Raw genomic sequence first — 14,991 nt, forward strand, 5'->3', positions numbered from 1 at the left:
TGGCAAAGGAGACAAATCCCCACCTTGCTATAGCCTCTAAAGTAATCATACAGTGTGATAAGGTCTCCCCTGAGCCTCCTTTTCTCTAGGCTAAACAACCCCAGTTGCTCCTTGTAAGACTTGTTTTCTACACTTTTCACCAGCTTCGTTGCCCTTAATGTAGGAACAGGAGTGCTCAGTGCAACTGCTTTCATCTACTCATAATTTGTTTCGATAGGACCTTGTGCCTGAAGAATGACAGGAAAATGGTGAACTAATGAAAAATATCTTCCCACAGGGAGACTTTCTGTTGGTCGTTTTCCATCCTCCCTGGCAGTGAGCAATCACGGTGTGGCCTGAGGAAAGCGATTCTCTTGAAGTCATTATTATGCCTTACAAGCATTTTCCACGGAATATAAATGCAGATGCTGCTGTTATTCATCTGGAATTTGAAATTAACGTTGCTTAAAGTTTTCTGGCAGTACACATTGCCATCAGAAAATTTAAATCTATTCAATATTGATATTCTATGAGCATATTTCTATTTGTTTGTCTAGAAGAAATGTTCAAACCCAATAATTTGGATGAAGTAGAAACAGTATTACAAGTTCCTATTTATTTTGATATTACTTTTCTCTTAGAAATGTGCTGGTGTAAACAGCAAAAACATTTCTCTAGGAGCGTGTTTCCCACCCCAAATAGAAAGGGCATTGTAAGTTCATGAATGTTTCAAAACCTATCCAGCTTTAGACAAATGGAAGGCTGCTGGGAGGGTATAGGAAGAGGGCATAAGGGCCCATTCCTCATCAGCCCCCTAGGACACTCTTTTCCTGGGCTCACAGGCATCCAGAGCTACCTTTATGACCCAGGGCAGAGCGAAGGCATGGCTAACAGAAACACAACCGTTATATACTGTTCTGGAGAAAGAGTATAGAACAAAATAATCACCATGTTGCCCCCAATCCCTTGACAAGGACGTATTTGCAGGGCTGCTTGCACTCAGTAGTCTTTCTAGGAACAAACTGCAGTGCTGAAGTTACCTTTAAGCAGAATTGCCCCTTTACAACTTCATTACCTCCAGTTAAATAGAGTACGGAAAGAAGCTGCTACATTTGGTTTGAGTCACATCTCTTCACTGGCTATCCTGAAAGGATGAGTAATGGTTTAATGGGACAGGTTTATCTCCATTGCTGCATTCACATCATCATAAAGGTGTACTGTCTTTTATTCAGATTTGTCTCCCTTATCCTCCTCTCCTCTAAAAATCTTACCCACAATGATTTGAAAAATGTATTCCATATTAAACCCTCTGTAAAATGATAACTTAAAGACTTGAGAGCATTTTAGACACTTATTACAGACAGCAATGAAACTTCAGAGATTATTTTCCAAATCAGTCTAAGGGAGTTATCTTTATTCTGGCACTTAAAATGTAAGAGGATATTTTTATGATGTTAAAAAAATATGCTATTGTCCTGCTTTAGGTATAAGAATTTTTATCTACAGCAAGTGACATCATAAAAATATGGGTCTTTAAAACTTGCCTGATTTTAATGAAAGTGTTAAAATCAGGATATGTTCTGACTTTCTGAGCTGCTTCTGTACTTTCTTAAAATGGACGTTTAGGCAGCATCACCCAGGCAGATCCGCTGACCACTGGGAGCCCATAAAACATCAGTGGTAAAACATGCACAAAAAATGAATGCTCATTTCCGTGTGCCGCTAAAACCCAGCTCATTCCAAAGATGAGCTAAATTGGTGTCGCTGTGTTTTAGCACATGGGTTACAATTGCTGGATTTATTTAACTATCGGTATTTCTAGTCAAAATGCTTATAATTATAGTAGTAAAAACTATGTTTTTGTAAAAAGAATACCCTTACTTTTAGGCACTTTTGTTTACAAGCACTCCTTCCTTGGCAGACAATAGAGAGACACAACACAGGAAATGGATTTGTTTTCTCACCAATGAAGCAATGAGTATAAAAAACAAAATGTGTCATACAGTAAACCGAAGGGATTGCTGAAATTGTTAAATTGTTGGATCAGCCTCACACAACAAGACTCAGCTCTAGCCATAAAATCAAGGCTGAAGAAGGAACACGGTGCCCAAAGTAGAACTCAAACAATTGACTTAGCTGAGTTTGAAAAAAGTAAAACTGCTGAAGTGGTCAACAATGACAGAGTGCGCAAAATGGGAAAAAGTACAAGGTGAAGAAGACTAAGAGCCTTCATCAGAAAGACCCCAAAGTGTGACCACCAGAGGGTACTGTGCATACGAAAGTAGGAGGAACAATATGATAATTCGTTCTCAGAAACATTAACATAAATCCTGACCTTTCTTGGAAAATTGTATGAATATGTATATCACCGTACCATAAGTAAGTACCATCTCCCACGTACCCAGTGCTGTTAATAAAGAATACTTGCTTCCTAATTCTCCAAAGTGAGTCAATGAGTCTTGGAGTTACATCGCTTTTTGTGTTTCACTGAGAAGGATCTCACACCTTCTCCTTACCAAAAAGCTGAGAGAACTGTACTGAAGTTGGTGGGAACATCTCTCTGGTTTAAAAAAGAAAAAGGCACTTACTCTTCTTGTGGTTTAGACTTCCTGACTTTTAACCAAAACAGAAACCCTTCTATTTGAGATGTGTTGTTTTACTGGGGCTGTACAAGGTACTGTACTGTACAGTACAAGGTAAAACCACCCCAGTTGTGTCATTCCTCCTCACTGGGTAGTGTCCTTTCTATGCTACTGACAATGCCACCCTGGAGAAAGCTCTGCTGCAGAACAGGATGCAGTCAAGCTTGTGTTAAAGGGCACCAGTGCAGGGACATTTTAGAAAATGAGTCTTCTTTAGTGCATGGGAGCTCCAAAATAAGCCTGCAGAGGTCAGGCTAAATGCATGCAGCAAAAAGTATTGTCAGCAGTAGCCCCTGAAGAAGCTCTGAAAATACATTACGTTTGCTGCTGCGCCGGGCAGCATGGTGCTGCAGCAGGCTACAGGTGTTCTGATGGGATCTGATGGGAGCCTGGGGGCCATCCTTTCTTCCTGACCCTTTTTAGTGCACCCATTGCTGTATTCCCAGCCCTTTTCTCCAGCACCACGCTGGTTTCCCCCTTAGGCAGGAGGAGAACCTGGCTTTTGGCAAACAGCCTGCCCAAAGGGATGCCAGGGCCATGCCTGGACTTTTGGCAGTTCATTATTTCCACGCTGATCTGTAGACCTGCATTACTGCGTCCAGCACTTTTCCCCTTGCTTCCTTTCACTGCTCTGTCTGGTTTTGCAGGCTCCCCTGTGATAAAGCTGCCCTGCCCCTTGCCTAATCCCAGGCCCAAGTGCCAAGACTCACAGGTCATGGTTTCAAGGCGCAGCATGCAGCACATGAAGTCAGAGAAGCCAATTCTCCTGGTAACATCACCAAAACGCAGGGACACCAGGTGCAGGATTTGCTCGTTGATGGCCAGACCTGTAGAGCAGAGGGGAATGACAACACTTGGGACTCACTGCAGGATGACAGGCTGGCCCTACTGGTCTTGTGCACCCTTCAAAGAAGCTGTGGCCTCCCCTCAGTCCTCGCATCCTGCCAGATTGGTTCTCCTCTGAGTCCCTGCAAGGCATCTTGCATTCCCCCCGGGCTTGGGAACAAGATTTGGGGTAGAGTGATGGAAAATCAAAGCCCTTCTGGTCACTCACTCAAACTGTGGTGCAGGTCAGCAAGCAAGAAACACAGCTAAATATTCTAGGATTTTCTTACTTTGCAATGTTAGCTTTTATTTTCTGTTAGAAAGGGTGATTTTCTTTGTGCATGACTGTTAAAAGTCTGAGCAAAGCACAATGCCACTGGCATTTTCTGCTAAGCGGGGATATACCATGTGCTTATGCTATTATGCAGTATAGCATACCCAGGATTCTTAATTTTTACATTTTCTCTTATATTAGAAAATGGTAAAGTGTTCATTTCTTTTTTATTAGCTGATTATTCAGTATTTGTGTCACAGTCTATTTGGATGGAAATTGATATTCAATTGAATGAACAAAAATTGCCTTTTAGAATGAGCCTTTTATTAGTTAAATAAAACTACTCTAAATGTGCTGGATACACAAGAAATGATTTAAATATATTTTGGTCTGAAAGCTGATTTACTAAATAAAAGAAATTTTCTGCAGAGGGCTGGACTGATAGCTTCAGTTCATGCATTCTCTGAGACTTCAGAAAAAGTCTCATTTGTTCAGCCCCAGTTTTTAGCAGCTCAGCTGCAAGTGAAGTGGCTCTCCCGCTTTTTCCAACCATTTCTAAACTTTTCAATTTTAATGAACTCATAATGGAGCCAATTTGAGTGAGCAGAAAAGAAGAAAATTATATTCTGCACCTGTGTAGGGGGAGATGCAGCTGATAGAGGTGGGTTAGCACCCAGCATTGACAAAATCTGGTTGCATAAGCATAGCTGGAGAATGCCTCCAGCAGGAATTGAACACACAATGCTGAATATTTAAATAAAGGAAAAACATTTATGCTTCAAATTAAAATAAACTTGATTCTAGATTATTTTTCTATGACGAAAATTTGGTGATTAAAAATATATCATTAATGATTTTTTTTCTTTGTTTTGGTTTTAAACCCTGCCAAGAACCACTGTAGCAGTGAGAAATGAATCCTATCTCTTTTTTAACCCTTTGAAGGCAGTGGGAATACATTCAAACTCTCTCTGGAAAACAGATTCCAGTAAGCGTGGCAGTGTTGCTTGAGAGATGCTCTAACTCCATCTTACAATAGTAAAACACTGACAGTTTGGCATGTTCAGTCTGGGATACACTTGCTCTGAAATGTACTCACCTGGCAATGTCTCTCAATTAACCCCATTAATACTGAAGTGTAAATCCTCTCCGTTTCCAAGATATTTCAGTTATGTGCTATTGCTTTTTCTGTGAGCTTACACCCATACCTTTTCTCTGTTGGATTCCTTGCTCTGGTTTTAGTCAAACTTGAAGACAGTGACTTTATGTTTCCCTATTCTACATTATTTTGACGCATTTAGTATTGCCAGAAAGGTGTCTGTAAATATCCAAGGCCAGTGCTCCTGCACATCAGGGCAGCACTGCTGTTAATGCAGCTAGCCTGCTTTACTCTGGCAGATTTGACCCATCCTATAATGCTCTGAAGCATTAGGATGACAGTGAAAATTAAGCTCATGCTCCAGTTTTTCACTGGGAAGAGCTGGTCACTGAACACTTCAGGGCACAGCTGACTTAGAGCTGTATTTCAGTACATTAGTGCCATTCTCAGACTTTTTCTGGGGCTGCCCACTCCTTCCTGCTTCAAAGGCAGGACCAAGATCATCCTAACGCATAGCCAAATACAAATGCAGCTGCATGGCTGAATAGATAATAAGAATGAGTTTACAACTTTTTTTCCCCTCTCCTCTCAGAACTACTTATAACCTAACATGTAATGAACTTGCCATTTAATAATGCCTTTTTATCCCTTCAGATAGCTGCACTGTTTTGTCTGCCAGGACTTCACAGTTTTACACACTAGTGCCTTTCTAACAGAACTGCCCTGGCAGTTTCTCTTTTGACATTTAGCACATTAGTGCTGCACTCCTTAGTTATACACAAGCACTCTGCCTACCTCTCAGGAACAAAAATTTACACACCCTTTGAGCTGATGGTTTCCACGGATAGTGCTTCTTGCACCAGGTTCCTCACAGGGACACCACCACACCAAGCTCCAGGTACCCAAATGGGAGTTTCTCTACTGTGCAATTACAAGAGTGTTGATGTCTATGAGCTGTATTTCTTGAACAACGTCTCTGGAGAGATGGTCCAGCTAAAACGTTTTCCTTGTGTGAAGGGGTACCATGCACTCACTGCAAGTTTCAGCATTTGTGTAGCCAACAGAGGTCAGTGCAAACTAAATAAATGTTTGTCACTGTGGCTTTCCCTTACAGACTTAGTCACTGCCATGGACAGTAACTGCAGGAACTGGGCTATGTGCATCCTCCTTGCTCCTTTCCCCTGATGTGTATTTTGTCCATGACCTACAGAGACCCTGCAGGCTCTGGCCAATGTTGTGCTTCTTTGCATCTCTCTCTTGGCTCCCCTGCTGCAGTGCAAAGCGTGGATGATGCTGCATGGGTGGGCACAAGGCTGTGCAGCAAGGAAAAGACTAGTCCCTGAAATGAATTTTCTGTCTCAATGCCCTGAAATAATGCAGTCCTCTAAGCAGAGCTGTGATCTAACTGGCACTGCTGTGTAATCCAAACCGCTTTATTCATGAAACTCTTTCATCCTCTCTCTTTTTCATCCTTTCCTGCAAAGACAGGAAAGGCAGCTGCTAAGCCTATCTGGACATACCTGCTGTCTGTATTGCACTCTTCAGTTCATATATGTCAAGAAATCCAGAATTATTTTTGTCTTCCCTCCTGAAGATATCCTGAAAAAACAGTATAATGGCAGATTTCAAATACATTATCACCATTCCCCAAATTTACCAGTACATTTAATTATGTAGGATGCTTTCCTTCCTTAATAAATTTGCTGTAAGGAAATTCAACAGACAAGATAGAGTAACCCTGACAAAGACCCATTACTACAAGTCCTGATCAATATATTACAACATAAGAAATCCCAGGTTTGGGTGTGTTGAAGCCTTTTCACTCACTTTCCCTGGTTTGCATGCACAGGCAGAAACAGGAATGCTTACACCTCCATTGACAAAAAGACATTGTCTATGACACACCAAATCTGCCAGGAGTCCCTGCATGCCAGAATGGCATGGGGTCATCCTTCCCAACAAACCACCCCTGAGGTGCTGTTAGTGGGAAGGGCATTGTTGCTCAATGGGGAACTGGCACCCTATTGTCCTAGGTGACCTCAGACTACCCCGAGAGAGGATGAAACAAAGTACATCCCACCAAACTTTGAGGCTTCAGGAAACCTTCCCTTCCTGCAGCAAAACTGGAGGAAGAAGAACCTCACTCAGACAAGCTGCCTGAATTTAGGTGGGACCCTAAATACCAGGCTATTGTTCTCACTGGTTCCAGAGCTAATGCTTGTCTTGGAGCAGAGACATTTATCTCAAGAAAACTTTCAACACATCCTACACATTTCTGCTACAAACTACAACAAGTGATGTTTTTCAGATGACTTTGTTCAATAATTCATTTCAGCTCAGAAAGCATTAAGAAAAGTTGCCTCCTCAGTGTTCCCTGCTTTATGAAACCCTTGGTTGCTTGTTCAGAACACTTCACACCTCACTGCTTCTTGAGCTCTCAGCCTTTGCATGAGAGGATAGAAATCTGACCCACTAGATATGTAAACCTCACAACATTTTTCCCTGCAGTACTTTAATATCACAGAGTGTCTGCACCCTAGTGATGAAAAACCCAGGAGTACAGTAAGGTAGGAAAGAGAGATCATCTCCCCCCATATACCATGTACTTGGTGAGTTTTTGCCAGAGGCTCCCGAACTCCTGCAGCGTGAGTCGTCCATTCGCATTCGTCTGTGCATTTAGTTAAGAACTGAACAGCTAATGAAAGCTAAAACTGATCATGTCTTCATTCCTGAGAATGCTGTCTTCACATAAAGTCTGAAGATGTAATCATTTCTGTTTGTTACTTTGTGTTGAGAAAGCTGAGATCTCTTTTGGTCTCCATTATTCTAGGAGTTAAGTTCACTTTTTTTTTTCTTTCTTTTTTTTTTTTTTTTTTTTTTCTGGCAATTTGTACAGCTGCTCACACCTGTGCTCACAAACAAAATGTTTCTACTTGTATGATGTCTTTAACCACAAGGGGTCCTGCAGTGATAACTTCAGCTGACATTAGCCACAGAGCACAGCAGCTCTTGGGAAGGAACAGAACCGCATGCTCCAGGCCATGTGCGCACACTGAGGTGCCTTTGTGCATGGGGCAGCACAACATCAGCTCTGACTGGATCCTCCTGGAAGAACAGACAAGGAAGGAGCCAAGAGTACAAAGGAGCAGATCCTAGTGCCTGCTCTCAGAAGCCAGCAGCAGCCCTTGAGCCATGCATATGCTGCGGGCAAGAGAACACTTCCCTACCATGAGCAACAGGAGCCCAGGGGTGAAAACTGACTGAAAAAAAAAAAAAGCTGATACTGTCTTTGCAGGCCAGGATAGGTCACGCTGTACCTAGGCTGTATGTACAGAGAATAAAAAATTCATCTTGAATTAAAGCAGAGCAGTGGTTTCATCAGCTCCCTGCACGTGCCATGCATTCACAGTGTTCACTGAACCCAGGAGGGGATTTGGAAAGGGGGAAAAAATCTCTTTTGCTTGCTAGATGCAGAAAGCTAGAAAGAGAGAGGGATTGCAGGTGAGTTTCATTCATTCCCTAGCAGCTTCTAGAAGTCTGACAATATCTCAAAGTAATGCCATGGCATGGAGGAAAAGAGACAGTGAACTAGCAAGTGGGAGAGAACACACAAGGGAGAATTAATGTTTTCATCAAGGAGCCCTCTTGTTTTACAATGGCCAGTAATGTATTTTCAATGTTGTCCTTTTTAACAGTAAAAAGACTGTGATCCATTTAAACAGGGAAGATACACTGGACAGGGTGAATAGCCTGTAAGGCATGGATGTGACTGTGACTGGGCAGTGACATTGCTTCCCCCCACACACACAGGGGCAACACTTCTCTCCCCAGCTTCGCTGTCAATGCTGGCAAGCCATTACAGCTGCCATCACAGTCTCGTGTGGTTTCAGCTGTAAGGGAAGAGAGAGCATAGAGCTGTGTCTAGGCTCTGCACGGCCTCCTCACCTCAGGCCCTGTCTGTGGCCTGCACTGAGGGTGAAGCTTAGAAAAGCCCTAGGTCCCACAGGTTGGGAAGTGAAAGCCAAGAGTTAGCAGCTAGGTGGATGTAGCAGACTTCCCAGAGCTAGGGCATGCATGGCAAAGTCCTGCGTATCCTCCATGAGAGTTATTTATTGAGGAATGAGGCTAATATTTACTTGCAGGTTCTTACACTGGGAGGCTCAGCTCAGCCATAACTCAAGGAAAGGATGGGCTGCACTTGGGAAGTTTATTGCTTCTGCTTGAAAGGATACATCCATCAGAGCTAAAATGCCTCTGCATGAATCAAAGCTGAATTTTCCTCCAAGGCTGGCCATTTCATCTGCAAGGATTGACAAAACAGATGGAATCAGTGAGAGTGAGGGGGGTGCCAGATGTGTATCCAAGCCACCAGTGAGAGGGAAGGAGGACACTAGTCTGAAGGCTCACATAACAAAAAAGGGTGACATAACAGGCTGAGGTCCACTGAAGGAGTTTGAAGTGTCTCAGATGCCTCTACGGCTTCCTTCCTTAAGGACTGGTGCCCCACTGGGGCTCACAGATAGCTGCTCTGCATGGAAACAGAAGACTCTTGGAATAAGGACTATTAAAATGGCAGTGATGTGAAGGGCCATGCTGAACTAGTGAGCTCTAGAGCAGTCTGAGATTTGTGTATGACCATTTCACACTATTTTTGAGGTGGGTAGGTTAGGAAGTGTGGGAAATGCTGAAAGCCATCTTGAGGCCTCTGCAGAGGAGTGACACAGGCCAGGGCAGAGCTGGGAAAAACTGGGGGGGACAGTGAAGAGAGCAAGGGACACAGCTCCTTGTGGTCCTTGCTGAAGCAGCCCAGCTGGGGACTGAGTTCCTGCTAGAACTGGTGGGACATGGAGCAGGTAGGAGGGCTCATGGGGACTGTGGGGACTTCAGGGATCAGAATGGAGCAGCGTAGGTCTGTGGAGCACGGGCTCTTCCTAGGGCAGGGCTGGGAGAGGAGGGTGAAATTCAGGTGTCACACAGATGCATGGCTTTGCTAATGGCCATACATTAAAGAGTCTGCCAGCAGCCAGCCTGGACTGTGTTGCCCTCTTCATGTGACCATTACTTTGATTTTATTTATTTATTTTAATAAAACCACACTGCTGTGCACGTAAAGGAAGATGGGTGTTGACATTTCTCATTCTTCAAGATCCCATATTGTAATAAGCCACACTGAGGATTTTTTGAAGACCATCAGGACATTACTAAATCCTCTGTCTAATTTACACTAGACTAAGGATAGAGAAGTACCAAAGATGTTAGCTGGGTTGTAAAAGCTTTACCTTGCAGGAGCACTTCATTAAGGAGTTGTCGCAGCTGCGAGGCATCAATAGATGAGCCCTAACACAGAATAAAATGCGAAGAGATCTGTGAGTGCAAAGTTTTCTCCTGCCTCACTTTTGCCCCAAATACCTTTTCTCATGCATCATGGCAACCAAGAAGGACCTCTGCTGATAAATGAGCAGCATCCCCCCAGGAGCAGAACAAAGCACTTCTTGTTGCTGGACCATGGTCTGCCTTTCTCTGTGAGCGTGTGCAGGGCAGTTACAGGCCTGCCCACCAGCACGGGGTATTTTCAGTGGTGATGGGAACACTTGCTCACTTCAGCCACATCCTCTTTACCAGCCCCCAAGCTGGGAAGTCACCAAGCGGCAGGACATCAGGCAGCTGGGTGAGTGGGATGCAAAAACAGGCACCACTGCCTACTTCCCTCTGAGCAACCCAACCCAGCAGCAAGCCAGACTGTCTCCCTGTCCGAGACATTGCCAGAGCTTTCAGCATGGCAGCCCTTGTTCATTTTCACCTTAATGCACTGATACAGATATTAACTGCAAGAGGTCCACTGTGCAAAGACTTTTGGCAGTGATTTTTTTTTTCTTCCTCTTGACTAAGTCAAGCATTTTTTTTTATAACGGTTTATTAAGCCATTAAAAGCATCTCTTGTGAATGCACATAGTTTGGCTCAGGAAAAGCAGGAATCAATTACTCAAGCACTCACTGATGTCTGATTTCCAACTGCGGCAAAGGCAAAGGGAAAATGATGCTGATGAGAGGGGGGATACACAAAGCTTTCTAATCACTTTCTGTACATAAACAGATCAAAGCCAAATAAAGTACATATGCAAGCCCATCACCAGCACAACCGTAAATCTCCAGTCCTCCTCTGAAATATAGAGCTAGACATTTTATCCCAACTGAATGTTCCATTTTTCTGGGGGTTTTGGCAGGTAGATCAATACTGTGTCCAGGGGGGTTTCACTTGAAGATGAAGCTACATTTCCAAAAAGCATTTTTCTAAATGGATTGGTATAAACATTGGAGATTAGTGTTCTTTTTGCAAGTCCACATGCCAATTTTAACATTATTATTTTTCAGTAAGATGCTTTAGATAGCGTACCTGTTTAGCATATCTTAGGAAGATAGCCTTATAGGAGCTGTCCTGGTTCTGTCTTGGTACAACCTGGATGAAAGAATAAGTATGCACATAAATAATTCAGTTACAAAACGATTGGAGGCAGCAGTCTGCAAATCCAAATAGAGCTTTAGAGAGGGCAGGGAAAGAACAGCCCAACTGCCTGAGCAGGAGCAGAAAGTGGGGGTACCATAATTTGTCAGTCAAAACACTGGCTAATGACAACAGCCAAGTAAACTGACAGCTTGTCAGTGGAAAAAGATAAGCCGCTATTTATGCTATGCCTCTAATGGGGCTTAATTGCAGGCTGGAAAATGAATCAAAAGGGAAGGACTTTGCACTGCTGTAAGTAACAGCCTGCTCAGTGGCATGGTTTTACAAGCAAACAGTGACACAGCAGCATGGACTGCTCCAGGTCTGGCAACTTGCACAGTTCACAGTAAGGAAAGTCCAGCAGCAGGTAGTAACTAGATTGGACAGGCTGAAATGCAGGTTGAACTAGAGGTACATCTGGTTTTGAAGTGTAATTTCCCTTACATCTGTGAAGATATCTAGGTGAAAATCAGAAGAAATCTGCTTTGGGCCCCACCTCTATGGACTCCTACGCTTTATTGGGTGCAGGCTCTAAATGAAGCCGTTCCCATGGAGAGGCATGTACAACCCATCTCTCAGGTGTGAGTTCTTTTAAAAAGTGGTCGCACTGAGTTGAGAGTTTTAAATTAGTTTTTCCCCATCTCCTTCTTGGATAGATACCCATTTTATAAACAGTGCAAGAACTGGCTACCTTTGAAATGCTTTCCCCCCTGCTATATTTGGTTGCTCAATGTATTAAAGGTGGCAAAGTGGGAAGGACAGTCAGGCCAACAAAGGGACCGTATAAGATTTGTTTCCTTCAGAAATCAGGCTCTGAAAGCAACAAATGAAGAGGAAGAGCTTTGCTGTGACTCTCATCACTCCAGAGAGGTACCTCAGCCTGTACACACTTGCTCTCCCACTTTAACTGAGGTGCCAGAGGGACAGTAACTGGGTGGTGAAAGAAAAGCAGAGTGGTATCCAGTGCATGGGGAAGGGGAGTCAGCAGAGGTGGCTTTCCCTAGGAACCATTCACCACCACTAGTATCTACATCAGTTTTCAGGATTCTTACCGTTGGCAGCATTGGGCTGATCTGGGAGTCTGAGTTCCTGAAAAACAATTAAATGGATCACACTGGGAGAAAATGGGCCTTTCCAGAGCATTGACCTGCAGCCATGGCAGACCCCAGACAGAGAATACAGTGTCCCACACAAGAACCCACAGTGTCCTCTGATCACATGGTGATGATGCTCCCTTCTCCCTTGTACAAGCCTCTCAGTGCTGTGACTGCTACAGAGACCCATGGGAACAGCACAGCCATGCTTTACCTCACTGAATAAGCTGTATAAGGGTCACAAGCTCTCCTGGAAAGAGATATATCCAAGGACTGAGCCATCTTGTGCATGAATCATCACACTGAAGGCAGTCTAGCCCAGAGCACAGACTTCTCACATTTGTTTTCCACAACTAAGGAGTTGCCTTAATTTCTTCTGAGCCATTTTAGCCAGAGGCCAAAGCCTAGAAAACATTCTCATTATTAAGATATGGGCCTGTGACGTAAGACTGGCAATCACTACAAAGCTTACTAAGGGAAAGGCAGTGATATCTGATGCTCGAAGGTTATTTGGTAACACTGAGCGCTGGGGTTTGCTCTTTAAATAATGCACACCCAGATATTTATATGCAAATGTGACACTAGCTGCCTTTGCATGAGCTAGGATATCATTTTTCTGTTAAGTTTATCCTTCAACACCTCTCTTATACCCACAGGGAGCTCCTGTGGGCCTGCCTATTGGCTGGCTGCGTGAAGGGGTCAAAACCTCTAACTGCTCTTTGCTTCTTTGCCACTGAGCAGAGTGGGACATGACCTATCCAGGGTCCAGCCGGCACAACATACAAAACTATATAATGGCTGTTAAGAAAATGAAGCTCCCAGTCCTCCTTTTATTTAAGAGAGATTTCCCCACGAGCTGGCAGAGCGTATATCAGAACTGCTGTTCATTTGTGCAGCTCTTTGTACCAAAGCTGAGACCTTCGATGGCTGCCAATGAGCTATTGCCCTGTTGTGCAGTGGCCACCTGTGCATCTGACTGTATACAGCTGATTCCCCTCAACATGGCACTTAACACAAAGCTGTGGCTTCCCAACATGCTTCTAGAGTGCATTAAAAACAAATTGCCACATTAGTTATCTTGACATTGAATTGTTAGATCATGGCACACTGTAAGTCTGGGGCTGTTTGGAGTACTCATCATTATCTTACTCATTGTAGCATTCATTCTTCAAGAAAATTCGTAAGACGAATTCAAAATCTTGGCGCGCTGTTGTAGCAGGAATGACAGCATAGGTTCCTGGACTCAAAGTAAAGTAGTTGGTGACATCTCGAGTAAGAGAAAAATCTTGTTTCAGAACTTTGGAGTTCTCCTGAAAGAAAAACACAGGTGGCTATCTCACTCTCCCTCTCAGGAATCAAAGTAAATCAGTAACTGGACTCGCAGCAGCCTTATTTACCCACTACTTTCTAAATCTACACAGCATCTAACATGCCTTAACCTTCCCAGTGGCATGCAAATTTTGACTAGGAGACAAACTTTGTCCAAGAACACACCACTAACACAAGAGGGTGGAGGGAAGGAAGGGAAGGAAAGGAAGGAGCAATATGTTTAAGTGGATTTCATAAGAAATTCTATTAACATCAAGCAGACTAGAATTCGTCAAGGAAACAAGGATAATTACTCTTACTAAAACTTCCCTGAGATAGCTGGTATGATTCCCTGATATGCTTCCCTAACATATCCCAGAGTCATCAGAGAGCTCAGTAAGCATCTCACCCAGATTACAGTGCTTCAAGAATCACAACTCAAACCTTCCAGCAAGTGTCACGAGAAAACAGAACATTCTGATCTTTCTTCTGTCATTCCAGTATTTTTGCTGAGATGAAACTAATATAATGCAACAGCTATTACTATTAGGACATGTAAAGATAGCGTAATAAAAAAACACTTACTAAACATATTCCCCAAAATACATCAGCGTGTATAAATTCTATTTAGAATGGTTATAAAGCATGGCAGAGTTATTTATGAGCCATGCCTTTGGGAGAAAATAACATAAAACTGCTATTCTGGGAGAAAAGAAAAAAAAAAAAAAGAAAAAAAAAAAAAAAGATGACTGTTACAGAGGACTAGGAGGCATGTAGACTGCCAAGCCTTATGGGCCAGATTTTGAGTAGATGGAAATGGTCAGTGCTGCAAAGAAATAAATGACATAATCTTTTTTACTTTTGGGCCTCATTTGACGTTTCTTCTGGTAAAAAAGCAGAAGCAGGTTAATATCTCAAAGGAGTCAAAACTGGTGTGAGATAAGAATCAGCCTCTATAGGTTGCTCAGCTCTGTCACGCAACATTAAGCCTACCTCACAGCTATGTATTAGTGCTCCATGTCTATACTTAATCAAAGGATTCCTAGAGCTATCAGATATGTCCATTCGGGTTCACATCCTTGCCTGTACTGCATTCCCCTCATCCTGCCAATGGATGATGCACTTTTTACTTTACAGCAACAATATGATGAGTCTCAAATAAATACTGAGCAATGAACGATGATGCTGATGAGTGCCAGCTATGAAAGCAGTTGAAGCAGGAAAAGTGAGGTCTCGTGAATCTTAGCAATTGCACTCCCCTTCTTCAAACA

The 14,991-nt window shown here is 43.2% G+C and overlaps 1 protein-coding gene across 6 annotated transcripts in view; it reads right to left on the bottom strand.

Annotated features, from left to right (window-relative positions):
* CAPN13 (calpain 13) overlaps positions 1-14,991 on the bottom strand; it is a 47,252-nt gene that overhangs the window by 4,895 nt on the left and 27,366 nt on the right. For all 6 annotated transcript variants that reach the window (XR_005264132.2, XM_021274074.4, XM_038175930.2 and 3 more), the window contains exons 12-19: positions 13,562-13,722; positions 12,371-12,407; positions 11,211-11,273; positions 10,096-10,153; positions 9,049-9,116; positions 7,416-7,484; positions 6,337-6,415; positions 3,332-3,448 (exon numbers count right to left, since the gene is read on the bottom strand). Coding sequence is in view for 5 of the 6 variants with exons in the window: in XM_021274074.4 (XP_021129749.3) it covers positions 3,332-3,448; positions 6,337-6,415; positions 7,416-7,484; positions 9,049-9,116; positions 10,096-10,153; positions 11,211-11,273; positions 12,371-12,407; positions 13,562-13,722 (652 nt within the window). In the remaining variant the exon portion in view is untranslated. The remainder of the gene's footprint in view (positions 1-3,331; positions 3,449-6,336; positions 6,416-7,415; positions 7,485-9,048; positions 9,117-10,095; positions 10,154-11,210; positions 11,274-12,370; positions 12,408-13,561; positions 13,723-14,991) is intronic.

Source organism: Anas platyrhynchos, chromosome 3 (assembly GCF_047663525.1).
Source record: "Anas platyrhynchos isolate ZD024472 breed Pekin duck chromosome 3, IASCAAS_PekinDuck_T2T, whole genome shotgun sequence".
NCBI lineage: Eukaryota > Metazoa > Chordata > Aves > Anseriformes > Anatidae > Anas > Anas platyrhynchos.